The 24,394-nt window shown below is 41.5% G+C and overlaps 1 protein-coding gene across 1 annotated transcript in view; it reads left to right on the top strand.

The window, feature by feature from the left end:
- Positions 1-24,394, top strand: part of LOC132400744 (CUB and sushi domain-containing protein 1-like) — a 2,029,389-nt gene that overhangs the window by 1,807,481 nt on the left and 197,514 nt on the right. Inside the window, exons 43-46 of the mRNA XM_059982042.1 lie at positions 202-379; positions 14,431-14,576; positions 16,721-16,801; positions 19,104-19,217. Of these exons, the coding sequence (XP_059838025.1) occupies positions 202-379; positions 14,431-14,576; positions 16,721-16,801; positions 19,104-19,217 (519 nt within the window). The remainder of the gene's footprint in view (positions 1-201; positions 380-14,430; positions 14,577-16,720; positions 16,802-19,103; positions 19,218-24,394) is intronic.

Consider the following 24,394-nt stretch of genomic DNA (forward strand, 5'->3'; position numbering starts at 1 on the left):
ATTGTTATTTGTACATTGTGTTTTCTAGGATTGCTTTAATATTCATGTTTATATTATGTTCTTTATACTCATTGTGTTTTTATGTTGCATCAGATCTGTATTAACAATCATTTTGTTCTTCTTTATAGTCGTGTGGAAGAATGACAATAAGCAATCTTGAATGTTAATAATGTAACCATATTTTGTCTGTTTGTTTTACAGCTCCTTGTGGACTTAACATAACGTCGCGGAATGGCACCATCTACTCTCCTGGGTTTCCAAATGAGTACCCCAATTCAAAGGACTGTAGCTGGCTTATTACTGTGCCTTCAGGACATGGGATTTATATCAACTTCACTCTGCTGCAGACAGAACCAGTCAATGACTATATTGCAGTCTGGTATGACCATTCCCTTTTTAATTAAGAACACAATTATTTGTGGAACATAGTTCATTTAAAAAAATCCTTTAATGTTAAGAGAGAATTTTGTTGAATTAATATAGAATTAATAATTATAAGGCTTATTGCCCCTTCCTTTTCAGTTTTGATGATGGGTCTTGGCCTGAAGATACATGACAATAATTACTCTCCTTTGCTGTTGCCTGACCTGCTGAGTTTCTCTAGCATTTTGTGTTTATTGCTCTGGATTTCCAGCATCTACAGATTCTCCCGTGCTACAAATGATAAAACTTTATTTATTTACTTAGTGTTCCAGTGCTATCAGGTCCTTCTGGCCTAATGTGCCGCACTTCCCTGCAACCCACCTATTTAACACTAGTTTTTGGACAGTGTGAGGAAACTGAAACATCCACAGGAAAGCCTCTGGGAGAACATACAGACTCCACACAGTCATCTGTGAAATGCCCTGAGCTGTTGTAATAATGTGGTGCAAACTGCTATGCTGCCACGGTGCTTAATATTCTACAAGGGAGGACTGTTGTTGAGATGCTGTAGTATTGTTCTAAATAGATGTCCTTCAATCTTGAAGTCGTGCCCTCTTGTCTTAGAATACCCTACCATTGGAAATAGCTTTGCCATATCTACTCTGTTCAGGCTTCTTAACATTCAGAATGTTTCTATGAGATCCCCTCTCATTTTCCTGAATCCCAGGGAATACCACGCAAAGGCTGCCAGATGTTCCTCATATGGTAACCCTCTCATTCCTGGAATCATCCTCGTGAATCTTCTCTGAACCCTCTCCAATGTCAGTATATCCTTTCTAAAATAAGAAGCCCAAAACGACACACAATATTCCAAGTGTGGTCTCACGAGTGCCTTGTAGAACCTCAACATCACATCCCTGCTCTTATATTCTATACCTCTAGAAATGGATGCCAATACTGTATTTGCCTTCTTCACCACCGATTCAAACTGGAGGTTAACTTTTAGGGTATCTTGCACAGGGACTCCCAAGTCCTTTTGCATCTCTGCATTTTGAATGCTCTCCCCATCTAACTCATAGTCTTCCTGTTTATTTCTTCCACCAAAGTGCAAGACCATACACTTTCCAACATTGTATTTCATTTGCCACTTCTTTGCCCATTCCCCTAAGCTATCTTAGTCTCTCTGTTTCCTCACCACTATTGCTCCTCCACCTATCTTTGTATCATCGACAAATCCGTTAATACCATACTCCAAATGATTGACATACATCATAAAAAGCAGCGATCCCAACACTGACCTGTGGAACTCCACTGGTAACTGTCAGCAAGCCAGACTAAGATCCTTTTATTCCCACTCTCTGTTTTCTGCTGATCAGCTAATGCTCCACCCATGCTAATAACTTCCCTGTAATTCCATGGGCGCTTATCTTGCAAAGCAGCCTCATGAGTGGCACCTTGTCAGAAGCCCTCTGAAAATCCAAATACACCACATCTACTACATCTCCTTTGTCTATTCTGCTTGTCCTTTCCTCAAAAAATTGTATTAGGTTTGTCAGGCAAGAATTTCCTTTCAAGAAACCATGCTGGCTTTGGCCTATCTTGTCATGTGTCTCCAGGTACTCTGTAATCTCATCCCTAACAATCGATTCCAACAACTTTCCAACCACTGATGTCTGGCTAACAGGTCTATAGTTTCTTTTTTGCTGCCTCCCACCCATCTTAAATTGCAGAGTAACATTTGTAATTTTCCAGTCATCTGGTACAATGCCAGAATCTATCGATTCTAGAAAGATCATTGTTAATGCCTCAGCAATTTCTCCAGCTACTTACTTCAGAACCTGAAGGTGCATTCTATCAGGTCCAGGAGACTTATCCATCCTCAGACCATTAATTTTCCTGAGCACCTTCCCAGTCGTAATTTTCACGGCACGTACTTCATTTCCCTGACGTTCTTGAATGTTCGATATACTGCAGACTGATACAAATATGCATTTAGTTCCTCTGCCATTTCTCTATCTCTCATTACAATATCTCTAGCGTCATTTTCTATTGGTCCTATATATACCCGCGACTCCTTTTTACCCATTATATACTTAAAAAAGCTTTTAGCTTCCTTGATATTAGTCGCCAGCTTCCTCTCATAATTCATCTTTTCATTCCTAATGACCATCTTAGTTTCCTTCTGCAATGTTTTACAAGCGTCCCAATTGTCTGTCTTCCCAATAGCTTTAGCTTCCTTGTATGCCCTCTCTTTTGCTTTTACTTTGGCTCTGATTTCACTTGTCAGCCACAGTATTGTCCTTCTTCCATTTGAAAATTTCTTCTTATTGGCATATATCTGTCTTGCACTTCCCTCGTTTTTCATAGAAACTCCAGGCATTGCTGCTCTGCTGTCCTTCCTGCTTGTGTTCATTTCCTGTCAACTTTGGCTAGTTCCCTTCTCATGCCAAAGTAATTTCCTTTATTGCACTGAAATACGGACACATTGGATTTTAGTTCCCCTTCTCAAATTTCAAAATGAACTCGATCATATCGCGATCACTGTTCCCCAAGAATTCCTTAACCTTAAGCTCTCTTATCACCTCCAGATCATTGCACAACATCCAATCCAGCACAGCCAATCTCCTCATGGTTCAACAAAAATCCATCGTTTAGACACTCTACAAATTCTCTTTTGAGGTCTAGTATTGACGGTTTTCCCAATTCAATTTCATGTTAATATCCCCAATGATTATCATGACATTGCCATTCTGACACACCTTTTCTATCTCCTGTTGTAATTTGTAATCCACATCCTGGCTGCTGTTTGGAGGTCTACATACAACTGCCATTAGGGTCTTTTTACCCATGTCATTTCTTAACTCAACCCACAGAGACTCTACACCTGCCAATCCTTTCTAATCCTGTCATCCCTTTCTCATGATTTAATATTATTTCTTATAAACAGGGCCACATCACCCCTTCTGACTACTAACCTATCTTTCCGATACACCGTATATCCTTGGATGTTCAGCTCCCAATGACAGCCATCCTTTAGTCAAGTTTCAGAGATGGCCACAAGGTCATACTTGCCAATCTGTAGCTGAATTTCAAGACTGTTCTTTTTATTTCTTATGCTACATGCATTCAAATATAACACTTTCAGTCCGGTATTTGTTGCTTTCTGTTTTAATTGCACCATGCCTCTATTGCCCTGTAATTCATCCCACTGGCTCTGATTATGCCTCATCTCCTGCCTTTCTGTCATCCCTGTTGTACACTATCTTTGATTTATTTCTATTTTCCCTTCCTCAGCCCTATCACTCTGGCCCCCATCCCCCTGCCAAATTTGTTTAAATCCTCCCTAATAACTATTAAACCTGTCTGCTAGGATATTGGATCCTTTTGGGTTCAGGTGTAAACTGTCCTTTTTAAACCAGTCATACATCCCCCAAAAGAGGCCCCAATGATCCAGGATTCTGAAGTCCTGCCCCCTACATCAGTCCTTCAGCCACGTACTAATATGCCTGATCATGCTATTCCTGCGCTCGTTAGCACATTGCACAGGCAGCAATCCTGAGATTACTACCCTAGAGGTCCTGTTTTTTAGCTTCCTACCTAACTGCCTAAATTATCTCTTAAGGGCCTCCTCCCTTTTTCTACCTATGTCATTGGTACCAATGTGTAACAAGATTTCTGGCTGTTCACCCTCTCCCTTCAGAATACTTCTGCACCCAATCTGAGATGTCCCGGACCCTGGCACCTGGGAGGCAACACACCATGTGGGTATCTCTATCAGGCTGACAAAACCTCCAGTCCATTCCCCTCACAATGGAATCCCCTCTGACTACCACATTCCTCATCTTCCTCTTTCCCTTCTGCACCACAGAACCAGGATCAGTGCCAGAGACCCGATCATCATGGTCGTTCTCTGTCAGGTCATCCCCCTCAACAGCATCCAAAATGAGATAATGATTACTGAGGGGGAAGGTCACAGGGCTGCTCTCTACTATCTGAGCTGTTCACATCCCTTCCCTGATAGTCACCCACTTATCTAACTCCTGCAGCCTCAGGGTGACAAACTCCCTGTAGCTCTTATCTATTTCCTGCTCACTTTCCCTAATAAGTTGTAGGTCATCAAGCCACAGCTCCAGATCCCTAAAATGGTCTTTCAGGAGCTGCATCTTAGTACACCTGGCACTGATGTGGCCATCTGGGAGACTGGAAGATTCCCAGGATTCCCACACCTAACACCCAGAACAAATTACTAACCTGCAGACATGCTCTCTCTTCCTCAAAAAATGTAAGGGAAAAAGAACGAAGTCCACTTACCTCGCCAAAGCCCGATCGAGCCCAAGCCCTACCACTCTGACTCAGACCATTCAAACAATGATCACTCCTTTGATGACTACTCCACTAGGCAGTCTCCCATTTATGCTGAATCTTTCCCTGCTCTACAACACATGATTTGTGCATTGGTTATAGCTGAGTTCCCTCAAAGCTCTCCCTTTTAAACTTATTTCCAGATCTGTGCACCGCCTCCTTTGTCGTAGCTCTCTGAAACACGATTAGTGTGCCAGTTATAGCTGGCTTCCTGTGAAGCTCTCCCTTTTAAACTTCACTCCCAAACCTGTGCGCTGCCTCTTCTGTTGTAGCTCTCCAACTCATGATTGATGTACCAATTATGTATGGTGGCAAGATATTTCACTATTTTTCTGGAATAATAGAATCATTTTACTCTGTTCTTCCATCATAATCCCATAAATCCCAACATTTGAATGCCTGCTTTTGAGAATTTTAAATGCTTTACTATTCTCTTACATCATGTTCATACAGATCAATTCTTTACACAATGCATTGAGGGAAAAACAACAATGCAGTATATAATTCCTTTACAGAGAAAGTTCACTGCAAGCAGACAATAAGGTGAAAGGTCATAACAAGATAGATTGTGAGGTCAAGAGTCCATGTTATTGTTTTACAGAGGCATTCAAGAGTCTTATAACAGTGAGGTAGAAGCTATTATTAAGCTTGGTGGTTTGGGCTTTCAGGCTTTTGTATTTTCTACCTGAAGGGAGAGGCGAGAAGACAGAATGTCTGGAATAGGTGGGGTCTTTGATTATGTTGGCTGCTTTACTGAATAAGTGAGAAGAGTAGACAGAGTCCATAGAGAGGAGATTGGTTTCTGTGAAGTGCTGAGCTGTGTCCATATCTCTTTCCATTTGTTGTAGTAACTGGCAGAGCAGTTGCTACACCAATCCATGATGTACAGCGTATTTGGATAGCACGCTGTCTATGGTGCAACAATAAATAATCATTGTGTCAATGGGAACATGCCAAATTTCTTTATCCTTCTGAGGAGGCAGCGATACCAGTGAACTTTGTTGGCTGTGGGTCTACACGGTTGGACCAGAGCAGGTCCCTTCACCTCCTTGAAGTCAATGACAAGCTCTTAGATTTTGCTGGCATTGACCAAGAAGTTTTTGTCTTGACACCATTACACTAGGCTTCCTATGCCCATCCTGTACTCTGACACATTGTTATTTGAGATTTGTCACACTTAGTGATTTCACCTGCAAACTTGTCAATGGAATTAGAGCAGAATCTGACCATGCACATGTCGTCCAGTTTGGAAAGCTGAGCTCTGTACCATTATTATCTATTTATTCATTAGGATCTGGGTGTCACTGGCAGGATCAATGTTTATTGCCTTTCTCTGATAACCATTGCAAAGCCACTTGGCAGGTCTACCACAATAGAGCTGGGTAGGGCATTTAAAGATCTAGATCCAGTAAACAAAGTGGGTCTTTGAGCATCTTGGAAGTAATGTGCATGTGGTGGTTTTGCCACGTGCCAGATGGTGCAGATCAGTGGTTTGGGAAGAACTGTGGAAATAGCCTGGGTGAGTATTAACTGCATGTATTAACAATGCTTAATGTATGACATAGAACATTGGAGCACAGTCCAAGCCCTTTGACCCACTATGTTGTGCCTGCATTTTAACCTATTCTAAGGTCAATCCAAACCTTCCACATAGTCCTCCTTTCTTCTGTTGTTCAGGTGTCTATCTCAGAGTCTATAATGTACCTGCATCTCCCAGCACCCCTGGCAGCATATTCTACACACCAACCTAGTTTTATCCAATCTCATAAAACACAGAGCAGTACTGCACAGTACAGGCCCTTTGTCCCAATATGTTGTACTGACTCTTTCACCTACAGCAGATTCAATCTAACCTTTCCCTATCACCTAGCCCTACATTTTTCTATCATCCATGTGCCTATCTAGGAGTTTCTTCAATGTCCCTGATGTATCTGCCTCTACCACCAGTCTGGCAGGGCATTCTGCGCACCAACCAGTCTCTGTGTAAAAAACCTATCTCTGACATCACCCTATACTTTCCTCCAATCACATTAAAATTATGCCCTCCATGTCACCCATTTCTGCCCTGGATAAATGTCTCTGGCTGTCCACTCTGTCTATGCCTCTCATCATCTTAAACTCCTCTCATCCTCCTTCACTCCAATGAGATATTTAAAAGGTATTTGGACAGGTACATGAATGCCAAAGGTTTAAAAGGTTATGGATCGAACACAGGCAAATGAGATGAGTTTAGATGGGAATCTTGATCAGTATGGACCTGTTGGGCTGAAGAGCCTGATTCCATACTGTATGACCAGAGGTGCCTTTTGGAGATGTTTCACTCAGCAGGCAGGGTACACTTTTATTTCTCTACCTAATGTTGCTAGCCAATGCCTTTAAAAGCTGAAACTATGGTATATGTGGGTTTTATTTCCACTAGTTAATCCTTCTTTATTATTCTGTGACCAAAATTAGCTAACACACACAAAATGCTGGTGGAACATAGCAGGCCAGGCAGCATCTATAAGGGGAAGCACTGTTGACGTTTCGGGCCAAGACCCTTCGTTGTCCATGCTTCTCCCTATAGATGCTGCCTGGCCTGCTTTGTTCCACCAGCATTTTGTGTGTGTTGTTTGAATTTCCAGCATCTGCAGATTTCCTCATGTTTGCGCTATAAAAATTAGCCATTTGTTTTTATTTGCAACTTCCAACGTAAACATCTCAATGCAAGTATTATTACTAAATACTCTCACCAGCCACTTTATTAGGTACCTCCTGCAGCCCATCCACTTCAAGATACAACGTGTTATGTGTACAACTGTTGTAACACATGGTAATTTGAGTTATTTATGCCTTCTTGTCAACTTGAACCGGTCTGACCATTCTCCTCCGACCTTTTTCACTAACAAGGTACTTTCACCCACAGAAATGCTACTCACTTTTTGTTTTTCACACCATTTTCCTTAAACTCTAGAAAGTGCTGTACATGAAAATCCAGGAGATCAGCAGATTCTGAGACAGTCAAACCACCCTGTTTGACACCAGTAATCATTCCATGATCAAAGTCACTTAGATCACATTTCTTCCCCATTCTGATATTTGATCTGAATAACAGCTAAACCTCTTGACCACATCTCCATGCTTTTATGCATTGTATTGCTGCCATATTTTTTATCTATTCATTTACAGCCAATGCTTTTCTTTTTCTGTTAGAATACAGTTGGTTTCAAGGCTAAGCAAGGCCTAGTTCCAAGTGAATTTAGGAAATTAGATTTAATTTCTTTCCAGGTAGCAACTGGTTATTATCATGAGGTTTTAATTCCAAATGTCCTGGAGTTTAGGAAAATGATTTGATAGACATATAGAAAGTTATGAGATGTATAGTTAGGTTAAATACAAGCAGGCTTTTCCCACTGAAGTTGTATGAAACTAGATCAAGAAATCATAGGTTGAGGATGAAAGGTAAAATATTTAAGGGAACCTGAAGGGGAAGTTTTTCACTCAGAGGGTTCTGAGAGTGTGAAACAAGCTGCCTGCAGAAGTGGTGGTTGCTGGTTTGATTTCAAAGTTTGAGAGAAATTTTGATAGTTTTGTGGATTGGAGGAATATGGAGGGTTGTGATTTGGGAGCACATCAATGGAATCTAACAGAATAACAGCTTGACAGACTTGATGGGTTAAATATGATGTAGTGTTCTGTGACTTTATCACTATGGCTAATTAATTTACCAAGATGCATATATTCTAGCACCCATTGGGATGTAGATATAGACAAGGGAAAATGAGAATAAATCTCTTCCATTTATTATGCTATTACATAGAGGTTTGCTAAAGTTTAATTTGCTCAATAGAGACATGTAATTGCACTGGCAGAGACATCTCATCCACGGTGAAGCGATGGTTTGCAAAAATGTTTAAAATAAATTATAGGTTGTGTTTTTTTTTGACAATTCTGTGTCTTGTACAGTTTCAACAGTATAATTGGTTATAGTAATTGATCTGATGGTGGTGAAAGTGGTGGATATAGGTTTGATTTCAACATTTAGGAGAAATTTGGATAGGTACGTGGATGGGAGTGGTACGGAGGGCTATGTTCTGGGTCCAGGTCCACTGAACTAGGCTTATAAGTATTTTAGCATAGACTGGACGGGCCAAAGGGCCTGTTTCTGTGTTGTTGTGTTCTATGACTCTATAACTTCGACTTTAGATCTGTATTTAAGTATGAGTAGGCTTGCATGATCCTGCATCAACTCATTTGATTGCATTGTAGAGAAGATGCATACCTATTGCATAAATCCCCGTGTGCATTTTCCAGCAATTTCAGGGAACTTTGATGCATAACTTGAGAAGTCAAAAACAGTCTCAAGCTTATGTTATTCACAAGAGCAACTGTTGAAATAAAGCCAGAAAAAAAAAGGTGGTAATGTTCAGCAGGCCATACAACACCTGGGAGGCTTGAGCAGATGTCACTCACTGCAGAACATAGAGCCCTTGGCATATTCCTGGAGCAATGTAACTGCATGACTCATCCAGTTAACTTAGCGGTGAATGGCAACTCCTGAGAGCATGGCTGATGGAGTATGAGAGAAAGGAAGATTATTGGTCTCTATATTGTTCAAAAAGTGAGACAAACTCAAAGGAAGAGAGGAGGAGAGGGAGGGGGAAGGGGAGGGAGGGAGGGACTAATTCTAAAACTGGTAAGTTAATGGTAACATTCCAATCAGCGAGTTTTTTTTGTTTTGTTAGTCTCTCCTGTCACTGTGTGACACTTCTCTTCCCCTTTATTGAGGAAGGGTAAGCCTGTGGCATATCAAATTGTCAGGTGAATGATCAGTTTTTGTTGTACTGCAGATCGTGGTCTCTCTTGGGGGCTTTGCTATTGCTTACCTGGTGGGTGGTGGGTGCTGATGTTTTTTGCTGAGGTAATTCGGGAGGGGAGGGTTGCTGCTTTCCGCTGCTTGTGTGTGGGAGGAGGAGTAGGAGAGGCTTTGGGGTTCTAACATTTTTACCGTCACTCATACTTTGAGGTTACCTTCTGTTTTCATGGGTGTCTCTGAAGAGCAAGAATTTCAGATAGTAATTGAAACTATTGAACTATTCCAAGAGATTCTGCACATACTAGAAATCCAGAATAATTCATATCAAATTCTAGAGGAGCACAATCAGTCAGGCAGCATTCCTCTCAGTTCCATTCTCCAGCCTTCTCTAAGAAAATCAGCTTGCCAGTCTAATTGTCTGAGTGCTCCCAAGGGGAAGCAGCTTCCTCTGGAAGGCTTTCACCAAAATATTAATGCTGATATTTATGACATATGAGCAAGGAATTTTGTATATAATGTTAGAATTGTCTCTCTGAGGACAGAACAGAGGAAGCATTCAAGTTTAACAAAGGGCATTAAAACATATTTTGAAGACGTCTCCCAGGAATCCATGACATCACATCACTTGTTTGCCAATATAAGTCATTGTTTTAACCAGCAGTGGGCTTTAAACAGTGTTGTCATTCATGAGTTGGAGGTGAGGGATCAGATGGCAGAGATGAAGTGGTGTGATTGCAGACACACCCAACCCTGAGACATTAGACAAGATAATTTGTTTCCAAACAATTAAATTATTGAACATTATAGAACGTCTCTCTGGCACTTCCTGCTCCCTCCCTCCCCCTTCCGCTTCGCCCAACCATGATTCTTCTCTCCCTGCCCCCTTCTCACTCTCATTCCACAATCAAAACCCACTCACATATGTCATGAAATGTGTGTTTTTTTTTGTGGCAGCACTGGAGTGCAATACATAAAATTACTATGGTACTATGCAAAGGTCTTTTGCACTCTAGTTACATATATGTGCCTAAGACTTCTGCACGGCATTGTTTATGATATGAATTTTGTTGCTGTTGGCAGCAGTACAATAACATAAAACTACTAAAAATTACAAAAATAAATGAATAGTGGAATAAAACAAGAATAAAGTAGTGTTCATGGACCATTCAGAAATCTGATCACAAAGGGGAAGAAGTTGCCCCTTAATCATTAAGTAACACACACAAGATGCTGGAAGAATTCAACAGGTCAGGACAGTTCAGGGTCTCCACCCAAAACGGCAACAGTTTATTCCTCTCCATAAGTGCTGCCTGATCTGATGAACTCCTTCAGCATTTTGTGTGTTTTTCAATAATGAGGTAGTGTTAATAATGTCAGCAGAACTCACTGCACTAACACTGAATCAGAAGCTCGCCAATTTCCTCCTTCAATATTGAAATGCAGCACATTCCACAAGCCAGACTGGGTTGTGCCTTGCGGTTACACTTGGATCTCCTCAAACTCAGTCTCGGAAGGAGTATGCAGAACCAAAAGCTGAGACATATTGAGGACTCCACAACAAGGAAGTTTGATGTTTCACTCCTGGACAAGCAGTCCTGATGAGAGACTACAGAGATGATCAAAAGTGGGTACCTGGAAAGACTAAGGATAGAACTGGTCCACCCTCCTACACAGTGGAGATTACGATTGATGTCATCTGGAGATGGCACATAGACCTATTGAGGAGAGTGGAGTCTATTGTTAATGAGGAAAGGATTATTCTGGCTTTAATGTACCACATCCTTTCTATCTGCTCTTTCAAGCCCTGGTATTTCTCTCGCTTCTCATATGTGTTCTTCCTGATGTTACTGTCATATGGGATTGCTTCATCTATTGCAATCGCTTTCTTCTGTTCATTATTCAGTGTCATCACGTCTGCCTGGTTGGCAATCTTTATTTCTTTATTCTGGAGGGTGTGCATCGTTTGATGTTGGACTTTGGATGGAATCCTCCATGTATTGTTAGTAGTTTCCAAGTCTTTTAGTCAGTGCCTTCCAATTCATTCCTTGGCCAGCACATTATTGAGGTTGGGTGTCTGATGACTGGTAGGGCAAATGGGTTGATGGCTTCGATCTTGTTCTTCCCATTTAGCTGCCTTTTTAGGACCTGTCTCACTCTTTCTAGGTACTTGGATGTTTCAGCCTTCCTTGTGTACTTATCATGGCTTCCATGTCCCTGCAGGATTCCCAGGTATTTGGAGTTGTCCTAGCATGCAGCCTTCAGGTAGCTCAACTACTTCAGTCTTGATGAGTTTGTCTCTTTTCTCTGCCATCCGGCTGTACTTTTCCAGTCCAAATGACATTCCAATATCTCTGCTGTACACTCTTATCAGCTGAGTTAGTGAGTCAATGTCTCATTCATTCTGGCATACAGCTTAATGTCATCCATGTACAGGAGGTGGCTGATGGTCACTCTACCCATATCCTCTCCTTGAGATGATTTGGCTAAGGGGGTTCAAGCCTATGCACAAAGGCAGTGGGGATAGTTCATCACCCTGGTATATTCCACATCTGACATATGCTTTCTGGTAGTTGATCCAGGTTGTATTAAGTTTAGTTTGCCTGGTCTTGGAGTCTCACATCACACACAAAAGGCTGGAGGAATTCAGCAAGCCAGGCAGCATCAATGTTAAAGTAAAGTCGACATTTTGGACTGAAACTCTTCAGTAGGACTGGAAAGAAACCTTGACTGTACTTTTTTTTCCCCATGGATGCTACCTGCTGAGTTCCCTCCAGCATTTTGTGTGTGTTGCTCAGATTTCCAGTATCTGCAAATGTTCTCTTGTTTGGAGTCTGGCATGACTGTTTTATTGCCAGTAGTTGGTGCTTGATGCCTCGAGTTCCATTACCAGTCCCCCTCTGAGCAGGAGTAAGGAATTTACACACAGAGATTTGGAGGCCGACACCAAGAACTGTGCGGACTCAGTGGTGTGGGGATCTGGGGTGCAGGTTCCAGCCGTGGCAGCCAGGTAGGTGTCTTGGGCTGGACACTTCACGCTTATGCTACATCCTCCCACAAAATCCTCCAAATGACAGTGGTAAGAGCAAGAAGAGTCATGCCAGCTTGCCCGTCACACAGATTAACAAGGTCCGCATCAATGGTTGGGGAACCAGGACCTTCTGGCTTGCAGTTGGCTACTGGAACAAACCATAAGTAGGTAAGTCTGGACAATATGGAATGTTATTTTAACTGCAACCTACGTGAAAGAGGATACATCAAGCTCATGTGAGGACTCTGACAACAATAAGACTGCTATCCATATTAACAGAAAAACAACTGATTACCCAGCGATCAAGCATTGTCAACATATAACTTTCTGTCTATATATATATAGCATATATCTGTATAGCATACATCATCATGCCATCATGTCATAAGTGCACCACTCGCTAAAAGTGAAAACAAAACTAATGTACACGAGTTATCCCAGCTTCAAGTTTTTCTTTCAATTAATTTCATGTTTTGGAGTTACAAAACATAACAGCAGTAATGCAAAGGATGGTGAAGATCCTTCCTGATGGATGCTGCCTGTTCAAAAGCATGATTGTTACATGGTGACACTGTTATTGAACCTAGTGGTGTGGGAACTAAGGTATCTCCTGCCTGATGGTAGTAGCAAGAATAGAATGTATCCTGGAGCTTTGAGTACAGTTTTGGCCATCCTATTACTGTAAATGTCATTAAGCTGAAAAGAGTGGAAAGAAGATCTATGAGAAGTTTGTCAGGACTCAGAGGGTGGTCCAAGCGGGTGAAACAAGATGGCAGAGGAAGTGGTTGAGGCAGGTGCAATAATATTTAAAAGACGACTAGACAGCTACACAAATGGAAGGGTTTTGATGGACATGGTCTAAAAGTGGGCAAAAGGATTTGCTTTGATGGGGAATCTTGGTTGGTGTGGACCATTTAGGCTGAAGGGCCTATTTTCATCCAGTTTGTACCCTTGTACCCTTCCTTCCTTCCTTCCTTCCCCTCTCTCTCTCTCTCTCTCTCTCTCTTGCTCTCTTCCCCTCCCTCCCTACACCCCTCTCTCCCCCTCCCTCCCTTTCCCTCTCTCTCCCCCCCACTCTTTCTAACTCCTTCTACATTACTATTTCCTTGCCATTTGACTGTTCCCAAGAAGTTCACAAGAGAGTTTAATGACCTGACTTTGACATGAAGATAATGCTTCAATTGAATCAACCCGAACATGAAGGTAGAGCCTCAGTTCATGACTAATTATTGACCTACTTTATAAATTCAATCGAGGAACAAGCTCTCCCCAGGTGGTCAACCAGAGATGGAGGCAAAAAGTCTCCAGCAAAAATCCCAAGCCCTGTAGTTTAGTGATGCCTCTGGTAATTGGCGTCATTATATGAAATCTTGTTCTGTATTGGTAGCCATAGTGACTCTGAGGAGAATTAGTGATTTGATTTGTTTCCTTGTGAGTGTCATATATGTGCCTTTTTATTCAAAATGAAAATGATGATCAGAACCTGTTTAAAAAAGTTAAAATTTTGTCGCATTATTACCTTAAATGGCAAGTTTTCATGCTTTTATGTGAATATTTTAGGTTTTATACTCCCTTATATTTCAGAAATACTGTAAAATAATACAACTCTTTTGAGATGATAGAAAAAGGATGTGTGATTTTACAGCTGGATTTGATGTATGTTGTTCCACATGGTTCAGGAACAATATGTTACATCATTAAATTTCTACAAACATGGCTGAATGGATATTGGACGTGGATCAATGAACAAACACCATGCTTTTGTCTGCTTTGAGCAGATTTGTTTCATCTTGCCGCCTCCAGTTTTTGTAATCAGAAGTCACAGTCGGCCATTTACTCGTTCACTAACTTTCAGACACACTTGTCTTCTTTCATTATACAGGGATGGACCTGACCAGTCTGCTCCACAGTTAGGAGTCTTCAGTGGCAACACAGCCCTGGAATCTGCGTACAGCACCACCAATCAGGTCCTTATCAAGTTTCACAGTGACTTCTCTGGAGGGGGATTCTTCGTCCTCAATTTTCATGGTTAGTTTCTTTCCGCAACAGATGTTAATGAATTATGAAGAAGCTTTGAACACTGTCTATATTAGACTACCTGAATGGTTATTTAACTTGAGGCATGCTCCAGTTAACTTTGTTATTGCTCCTTTAATATTTTATATTCTGTTTGAATTTAATGGTACATAACTAGATGTTATTTAACATTTAATTGATACTTTATTAAGATATATCATTTTTGTCATGAGTAATTATTGAAATTCAAGTTCAATTTTAAATGTCATTCAACCATACATATGTATGTAATAAAACAAAACAACTTTCCTCTGTAGCGAAGGTACAAAACACAATGCATACAGTCGTTTGTAGCATATAGCACATATGGTCACGTTAGCATATACAGTTACAAAAAAAAACCCAAGTTCCTGATTGGCATGGCTTGAAGCTTGATGGTGCATTGGATGTTGAGCTGCAGCCATATATTTCTGCAAGAATAAGTAGGCAGCAGTTTCTCATCTCGCACTTGTGCTGTCACAGTTGAACACAATGCAGCTTTTCTTCTACTGAATGAGCACTGGAAAGATTAGCAGTTCTTGGCTCTTTTTTCCAAAGGCAAAGAGTGTTGTCTAAACCTTGAAAAAGCTTAAGCTTGAGGACCTTTCGAATAGTCCTGCCCTGATGTCAAGTTACTCAGCACAGAAACTGGGAATGGCACGGTAGTGTAATGGTCAGCAAAATGCTGTTACAATGCCAGCAACCCGGGTTCATTTCCACTGCTGTCTGTAAGGAGTTTATACCTTCTTTCAGTGACCATACTGGTTTCCTCCATGTGCAGCAGTTTTCTCCCAGATTCTAAAGAGGTTAATACATGATTGTAGACTTATTGGTCACAGAAGTATAATTGAAAAGCCCAGGCACAAGAAGCCAGGAAGGTTCTGTTACTATGCTGTAATTTTAAGTAAAGATAAATAAATAGGCCTACAATGTTCATTAAGTCCAGTTTATACTGGAGCACAATGGTCATTAGGTCCTGTGTAGGGGACTCCACAGTACGGGGCACAATTTTGGAATGAGAGGGGAAAGATTTAAAAGAGACCTGAGGATGGCTATTTCATGCAGATGTTGGTGAGTATACTGATCAAATGGTTGAGGCTGGTACAATACTTTCACTTCAGAAGCACTTGGATAGGTACATGGAGAGGTGGGACATTAAGCGATAAGGGCTGAATACAGGAGATTGAGTAACACACACAAAATGCTGAAGGAACTCAGCAGGTCAGACAGCATCTATGCAGGGGTATTAACAATTGATGTTTTGGGCTGATGAGAGGTCCTGAGGAAGCACCAAAATTATCAACAGTTTACTTTCCTCCATAGACGCAGACTGACCTGTTGAGTTCCTCCATCATTTTGTAAGTGTTGACCAACAAGATTAATTGGCTGTTTAGGCAGTAAAGAAATATAATGGCATCTACAAAAAAAACTATACCTAAACAAAGACTGACAAAAAAGAGGACAAACTGCAAATAATAAATAAACACAATAGATGTACATACAGTGTCTATTATATGCCTCTGCATGTTAATGCAAATGTCTAATCAGCCAATTATGAGGTAACAGCTCAATGTATAAAAAGCCGACAGACATAATCAAGAAGTTCAGTTGTTTAGACCAGACATCAGAATGGGGAAGACATTTGATCTAAGTGACTTTGATCATGGGAAGATTTTTGGTGCTAGACAGGGTAGTTTGAGTATCTCAGAAACTGCTGATCTGAGATTTTCATGCACAGCAATGTCTAGAGTTTACCGAGAATTGTGTAATAATCAGAAAATATTCAATGAGTGGCAGTTCTATGGGTGACAATGCTTTGTTAATGAGAGCAATCAAAGGAGAATGCCAGACTGGTTCAAGCTGACAGGAAGGTGACGGTATCTCAAATAACCACCCGTTACAGCAGTGGTGTGCAGAAGAGCATCACTGAATGCATAAAACGTTGAACTTCGAAGCTGATAGGCCACAGCAGCAGAAGACCACGGACATATACACAGTGGCTATGTTATTAGATACAGGAGGCCACTGAGTATTTACTTGCATCAGAAGTATATATGCTGTATTCTTGGGTGATTATCTTGGTCAAATGATCAATTCATATTGCATTTGTTTTCCAGCCTACTGGCTCAAGAAGTGTCAACCTCCCCCAGTCATTCCTCTGGCCACTGTGTATTCTGAGGATGAAGACTATGAAGTAGGCAAGTACAAGTATTATTGATTAACTTATCATAGTAGCATAGAGTCATATAACACTATAACACAAAAACAGGTACTTTGGTTCATATAGTCCTTGCCAAACTATTAATCTGCCTAGTCCCATCGACCAGCACCTGATCAATAGGCCCCTTATTCCTCCGGTCCATGTACTGATCTGAATTTCTTTTCAATGTTGAAATAAAACTATCATTCACCATATCCCCTGGCAGCTTGTTCCACATGCTTAGCACCCTCTAAGTGAAAAAAGATCCCTCTTCAGATTTCCCTTAAATACTTCACCTTTCAACTTTAATCTCTAATTCTAGTCTCATCCAACCACAGTGGAAAAAGCTTGCTTACATATACCCTATCGATATCTCTCATAAATTTGTATACCCCTATCAAACTTGATGGGATAAATAGCCAAATTCTGTTCTTTATGGTCTAAATTTCCCCTCATTCAAATCTCCTGTGATTTTCCTTTGCTCATGGGAATTAAGTCCTAATATCAAATATGTTATGTAGATATTTATCAGGTCCCAAATCATGCTTACTCTGTGACATTTTAACTTATTTTGAACCTTGCTGTTTTTCTTCACCTCTATACTGTACTGGTTTTGTTTTTCAATCTCACCCAAAACTGAAAAATAAAATCAAAGTCAAGTTTAGTTCTGTAAGCACAAGGATACAGACTATAGAACAGAAAAGTACAGTGCAGTCAAAATGATAGCAAAAGAAAGCAAAGTATAATCGCAAACTCAAGAGATTCTGTCGATGCTGGAAATCCAGAGCAACAGATATAAAATGCTGGAGGAACTCAGCAGGTCAGGCACCACCATGGAAAGGAATAAACAATACATATTTTGGGCCAAGGTCCTTCATCAAGACTCTTCACAGACCCCCCTGAGGAAGGGTCTGTTTATTTCTTTCCGTAAGTGATGCCTGAGTTCCTCCTGCATTTTGTGTGATGTATAGTCAAAAATATTAAAACCTCAAAGTAATTTATTATCAAATAAATATTGAGAACATGAGTTGTAGAGTAGATGTAGAGGAATATGTGAATGTATATGCATTGGATATGTGCATCCACGTATTCCTCCACTGCAACTCGATTTCTCATTATCCACAAACAGCAATATCCTTGTAGTCCCATTGCATTGACCAACAATTCCTCCATGGAATTTTTCTCCTTCTGCATTTTCTCTTTTCCCCTCCTTTCTCCATTGCCTTCTGCAATTGACTCAGAATCCTTCCTGTGCTCGCCAGTAAGTTTTTGACTTTCACCATGGATCTCTCTCCATTTTGTCCTGACCAGAATGACCTGAGTTCTCACCTGCTTCTTCTTTTAACGGAGCTCCGGCCATTTCAGCCCTTCTACACCAGCAGCTGCTCTCAAATTGAAATAATCCTTTGCTCCTTCAACTCCATAATCTCCTCCAAGTAAATTATGTTCCGTTATCCTGTGGTACATGCTTTCAGGATTTTTTATCTTTTGCCTGAGAGGAAAGAGTGGAAAAGAAAAAGGTTGAGAATGGGTGGGTCTTCAGTAATGTGGTTTGCTTTACTGATACTGAGAGAAGTTCAGACTGAGTCCATAGAGGGGAGGCTGGTTTCCCTGTTGTGTTGTGTGTGTCAACAGCTCTCTGAAGTTTTTTGCGGTCATGGGCAAAGCAATTGCCACACCAAGCAGTGATGCTTTCCATGATGCATTGGCAAAAATTGGAAAGGATTGATGGGATATGCAAATTTCTTTAGTCACATGAAGAAGCAAAGGTGTTGGTGAGCTTTACTGGCTGTGCCATTCACGTGCTTGAACCAGGGTAGTATATTGCTGATCTTCACACCTAAGAATTTTAACCAGAAGTATGTCTGTTTATTCTCACAATGCTGACTGTGCACAAGCAGACCATCATATTTTCAGCTGCATAGCAGAGCAACTGTTGCTAAGTCATATACATAAGAGATTCTTCAGAAGCTGTAAATTCAGAAAAAACACACTCACAATACTAGAGGTACTCAGCAGGTCAGGCATCATTTATTGAGAGAAATAGAGTCAATGTATCAGGCCAAGTCCCTTCATTGGGAATCATCATATGAGTCCTAATGGAGTGTTTCACCCCAAAACATCAACTGTTTATTTCTCACCATAGATGCTGTCTGACCTACTGAGTTCCTCCAGCATTTTGTGTGTGTGTGTGTGTTGCTAACAGCAGCTCTTTGGCTATAAAAAGTTTGAGAGAATTCTTAATGGATGGCAAAATTGTAAGATTTTTAATTTTACATTCAAGTTTGTTTCTTTATAAGGTGATGTTGTGAAGTACCAGTGTCCACTTGGATTCACTCTGGTTGGCAGTGAACTCATGGTTTGCAGACTGTTAACTCAGCTGCAGTTTGAGGGGACACCTCCATCTTGTGAAGGTAAGTGTTTCTCCAAGTTCTTTTCAAAATCAGCCAAAAATTCTCCTTTCTGTGAAAAGCATAAACAAGGCAAGATGGTGAGAGGAGCAAACCTGTAACGCAAGGCAAAATGCATGAGAAACAGACCACAGGACACAAGGGTCAGACAGTCTCTTATCAATTAATGGAGGAGCCACAAATGCCACATTATATCTAGCCATTTCACATCAGAAATTTGGCTCTGAAGGTGTATTATCTGTTCTGTAACCACTAATGGACTTTAGCCCAATGTTGATTTGAAGTTAAATGTTCCAGACAGTAGATTCTTTGGAAAGGACTAGAGAAAAGAGAGGAGAGGAGAAACAGAACACAGAACAGGACAGTACAGGAACAAGCCATTCAGCCCATAATTAAATTAGTAATCAAATGGCTAACTAATCTCATCTCTTCTGCCCACACAATGTTTATATCCTTACATTTCCTCACATTCATGTACTTATCCAAACGTCACTTGGGTGTCTCCATTGTTTCTGCCTCTAGCATTTTGGCACCCATCATCTTATGTAAAAAAAAAGTTGCCCCTCACATCTCCATTGAAATTACCCCCTCTCACCTTAAATGTATGTCCCCTGGTATTAGACATTTCGACACTTGGAAAAAGATAATGCCTGTATATTCTGTCTATGGCTCTCATAATCTTATAACACTCTATCTGATTCAGATCTCCCCTCAACCTCCACCGCTCCAGAGAAAACAACCCAAGTTTGTCCAACCTTTCATTATTGTACATGCTCTCTAATCCAGGCAACATTCTGGTAATAGGGAAATTGGAAAGATTGTATTTCAGCAATGGTTTTTGGGCCATGGACATACCTGGACTTCAGTTATTGTATCTCACAGTGCACAATAATCTGGTGCAGTATCTGTGGAGCAACTGATGGAAATGATATGACCACAGTTGCAAAATGCTGGAGGAAATCAGCAAGTCAGGCAGAATCTATGGAGGGAAATAAACAGTCAATATTTTGGGCTGAGGATTTATGTAGGTGTACTGGAAAAGTTTAGAGGGATATAGACCAAACACAAGGAAGTAAAATCTGTTTTGTAGGCAACTTAATTGGCATGGATGAGTTGGGTGATGAAGGGGCTCACCCCAAAACTATGATATTTATTCCCTTCCATGGATGCTGCCTGATTACCGACTTCCTCCAGCATTTTGTGTGTGTTCTTCAAGATTTCCACCATTTGCAGAATCTCTTGTGTAATGTTATGAAAAGTTGTTTTTAAATATTTAATAGAATCATTTTAAGTTATACAACATGGAAAGAGGCCCTTGGAACACCATGTTCATGACAACCTTTTTGCCAAAATACATTTATCCCATTTGACTGTAATACATTTATTTAATAGAATCTTAGTGTTTCAAGCAAAGACTCAGATTCTTTGGCCTAACTCCTCCATCTTGACCAAGAAGCCTTCCTGAGCTGGACCCATTTGCCTGTGCTTGGCCCATATCCCTCTTCACATTTCCTTCACATGTACCTGTCCAAATGTCTTTTAGACATTGTAGTTGTGACCTGTCTCTACAGCATCCACTTGCATCTCAATCCACATCCCCACTGACCTTTGTGTCATTGGTCAGCTTTGCAGAAAAAATAACACAGAGATCAATAGTTTCATAATTAGAATGGGCATCTAAGGTTATGGGGAAAAGACAGTAGAATGGGATTGAGAAGCAAAATAAATCAGCCATGACCGAATGTCAGAGCGGTCTGCATGGGAAAAAATGGACTAATTTTGCTTTTATGTCTTATATGTCCTATGGTCTCATCACAGAGAGTAGGGAATTCATTGTTTGAAAAACAGCTCAGGTCTCAGTGAGCTTCATTTTGTAAAGAGCAGTTCAGTTCATGCAAAATAATATTTGTAATTCAGCAGACTGGAATTAAACATTTAAATTAAAAACTAATCATGTAAACAGTAACAATAATATGAAGTTAATGTTAGCACAGTGAAGGAGAAATGTTTCAAAGAGGATAGACTGCAAACTCACTAAAATGATACAGATTAAGGATTTAATTTAAAAGGGCAGGCTGCACAAGGATGTGCAGCATTTTAGTGAGATGGAAGGGCAAGTTGTCATATATTGACTGTGTTTAAATAGGATAAACAGAAACTTGGAAATAATTCCAGTAAGATGACTATGCACTTGGTCACAGCGGGCTCTCTGGGTAAAACAAGTGGTACATATGTGTGTCTTAAGCATTTTTTTTTTGATCACAAGATCCTGATGGACATTGACAATGAATTGAAAATGCACTTGGACGAAGATGTTAACTGTCCTGTGCTATCACCAGTGGGATCATCAGTTGATCTGCCACTTGTCTTCAGGAGTTTTGGCCTGCTTATTGTCAAGACTCCCTCGAGGTGGTGGGCCAGCAGTGCTAAAGCACCACCTCCCAATGGTGAGCTTAAAAACTTGGCGTCTGCCTCTATCAGAGTTGTTGGTCGCTTCCATCCAATAGATAGTCTACTCTTCAGGTATCTATGCAGCTACTGAAGAGTTTACAAAAGATGGATACACTGTCCAACTATCTGCCCCTCTGGACGTACTTGGTCCACACCCATGATGATCCTGTCTCTGCTGCCTCAGCTGCAGCCCTGCTGGTTGACTTCATCTCTCTTCTAGTGAAGCCAAGGTCACGCAGTCACTTCTGGAAGATGAATGCGATAAAGCCATGGCAACCTACTTCGAATGGATAGCATGAGACCGTCCACCCTCTTTCTCTGCACTCTGATCTTAATTCTACATACTTGGTTAACTTCCGCTCATGGGCTTCATTGATGTGTCTTCCCAGGGGACTGTGAGTTCACCAATAACCTCTTATCTACTGGTGTCAGACCAGACGATTATATCTGGACACAATGTGTTGAAAGCTATTTGCTCCAGGAAACTGCCTTTCCCATCCAGGTCGGCCTTGACACACCAATCATTGGCTGAAGAAAGTATGCTTGATCATGGGCTTGCACTGTACACCCTTGACTTGGAGCCCTCTTTCACAAATGATATGCGATGTTCTGTGCAGCATGGGGCAAAAGATAAGTTGTGCTGCAGCACTCTCTGCTCAACCGCTTCTGTTACAACTTTGAGAACGTTGTTATGTCTCCAAGTGTACATGTCGCTGGAAAGATTGACTCTGCGTGCACTCGAAATATGTTGAAGTGTTCCCTTCTCACCACAAGCAGCACAGCTGTCTGTCTTATCTTCATACCAGGTGCTGAGGTTGACAGGTGTTGGGAACAGGTCGTACACTGCTCCGTATAGAAAAGAAATGTGGAGCGGTTCCATCTGCCATAGGACATTCCAAGATAGATGTCTTTGTTCAACATTTTCCCACCAGGTCCTAGCCACTCGTTTGACGAGGTCAGCTGTTTTAGCTAACCTCTTCTCCTCTTCTACCTCTCGTATTTCTTGAGTTACAAGCTCACGACGCTTCTTACCTGTAGAAGATGACCACCACTTGTGGGTTGTCCATCCAAGTCCCTGGCAGCCCAGCTGGGTAGCCCCAACCGTCTCCTTGTGCTTCAGTCTAGACTCTGCCTCATCAACTGCTACATCTGCAGCATCTCCAACACCATCACACTGAGCATGGGGCCCCAAAGGGCTGTGTGCTCAGTCCACTGCTGTTCACTCTGCTGACCCACGACTGTGCTGCAACACACAGCTCGAACCACATAATCAAGTTTGCTGATGACACGACCGTGGTGGGTCTCATCAGCAAGAACGACGAGTCATCTTACAGAGAGGAGGTGCAGCGGCTAACGGACTGGTGCAGAGCCAACAACCTGTCTCTTAATGTGAACAAAACAAAAGAGGTGGTTGCTAACTTCAGGAGGGCATGGAGCGACCACTCTCTGCTGAACGTCGACGGCTCCTCGGTAGAGTTCGTTAAGAGCACCAAATTTCTTGGTGTTCACCTGGTGGAGAATCTCACCTGGTCCCTCAACACCAGCTCCATAGCAAAGAAAGCCCAGCAGTGTCTCTACTTTCTGCAAAGGCTGAGGAAAGTCCTTCTCCCACCCTCCATCTTCATCACATTCGACAGGGGTTGTATTGACAGCTTCCTGAGCAGCTACATCACTGCCTGGTTCAGAAATTGCACCATCTCGGATCGCAAGACCCTGCAGCGGATAGTGAGGTCAGCTGAGAAGATCATCGGGGTCTCTCTTCCCGCCATTACGGATATTTACACTACACGCTGCATCTGCAAAGCCAACGGCATTATGAAGGACCCCACACACCCCTCATACAAACTATTGTCCCTCCAGCCGTCTGGGAAAAGGCACCAAAACATTCAGGCTCTCATGACCAGACTATGTAACAGTTTCTTCCCCCAAGCTATCATTCTCCTCAATACCCAGAGCCTGGACTGATACCAACTTACTGCCCTCTACTGTCTTGTTTATTATTTATTGTAAAGCCTGCACTGTTTTTTGCACTTTATTCAGTCCTGGCCAGGTCTGTAGTCTAGTGTAGTTTTTTTCTGTGTTGTTTTTGGTGTAATTCAGTCTAGTTTTTCTACTGTGTTAACACCATGGTCCTGAAAAAACGTCTCATTTTTACTATGTACTGGACCAGCAGTTATGGTCAAAATGACAATAAAAGTGACCTGACTTGACTTGACATGCGCTGACCACTTCCTGCCTGATCTCACATCTGGCTGGATGTTCTTGATGACAGGGTCTTTTGAGTCTCGAAGCATCAAGAATAATCTTACCTTGGCTACCTTGACTCTTCAACAACTCTTCTTCACTGGGATGGTGAGCTTTGTCTGGCTACTGTGGATTGCAACATTGGTGAGGCTGCTCGGTACTCCAAGCCACTTCTTCACATACTTGTTGATCTTCCGTTCTGTTGCCTCAACATGGGACATTGCCACTTCATAGACAGTTAGTGGCCACATTATCCATGACATCAGTCCATACTGCAAGCACCACAGCTTCAACTTGCCAGGCAAGTCACACTTGTCAACAGACATCAGGCCTCTGCTGATCTGTTCTCCTGTCTCTTGAACCCTCTTGGTGTCTCTCAGCTCCTCTGTGTACCATCGCCCAAGGCTCTTAACTGGTCGGTCCACAAAGGGTGAAATGAAAGTCCACCAGCTTTCCTCTCCTAAGAACAAGGCTCTTTGACTTCT

This window comes from Hypanus sabinus, chromosome 10 (genome assembly GCF_030144855.1).
Source record: "Hypanus sabinus isolate sHypSab1 chromosome 10, sHypSab1.hap1, whole genome shotgun sequence".
Lineage (NCBI taxonomy): Eukaryota > Metazoa > Chordata > Chondrichthyes > Myliobatiformes > Dasyatidae > Hypanus > Hypanus sabinus.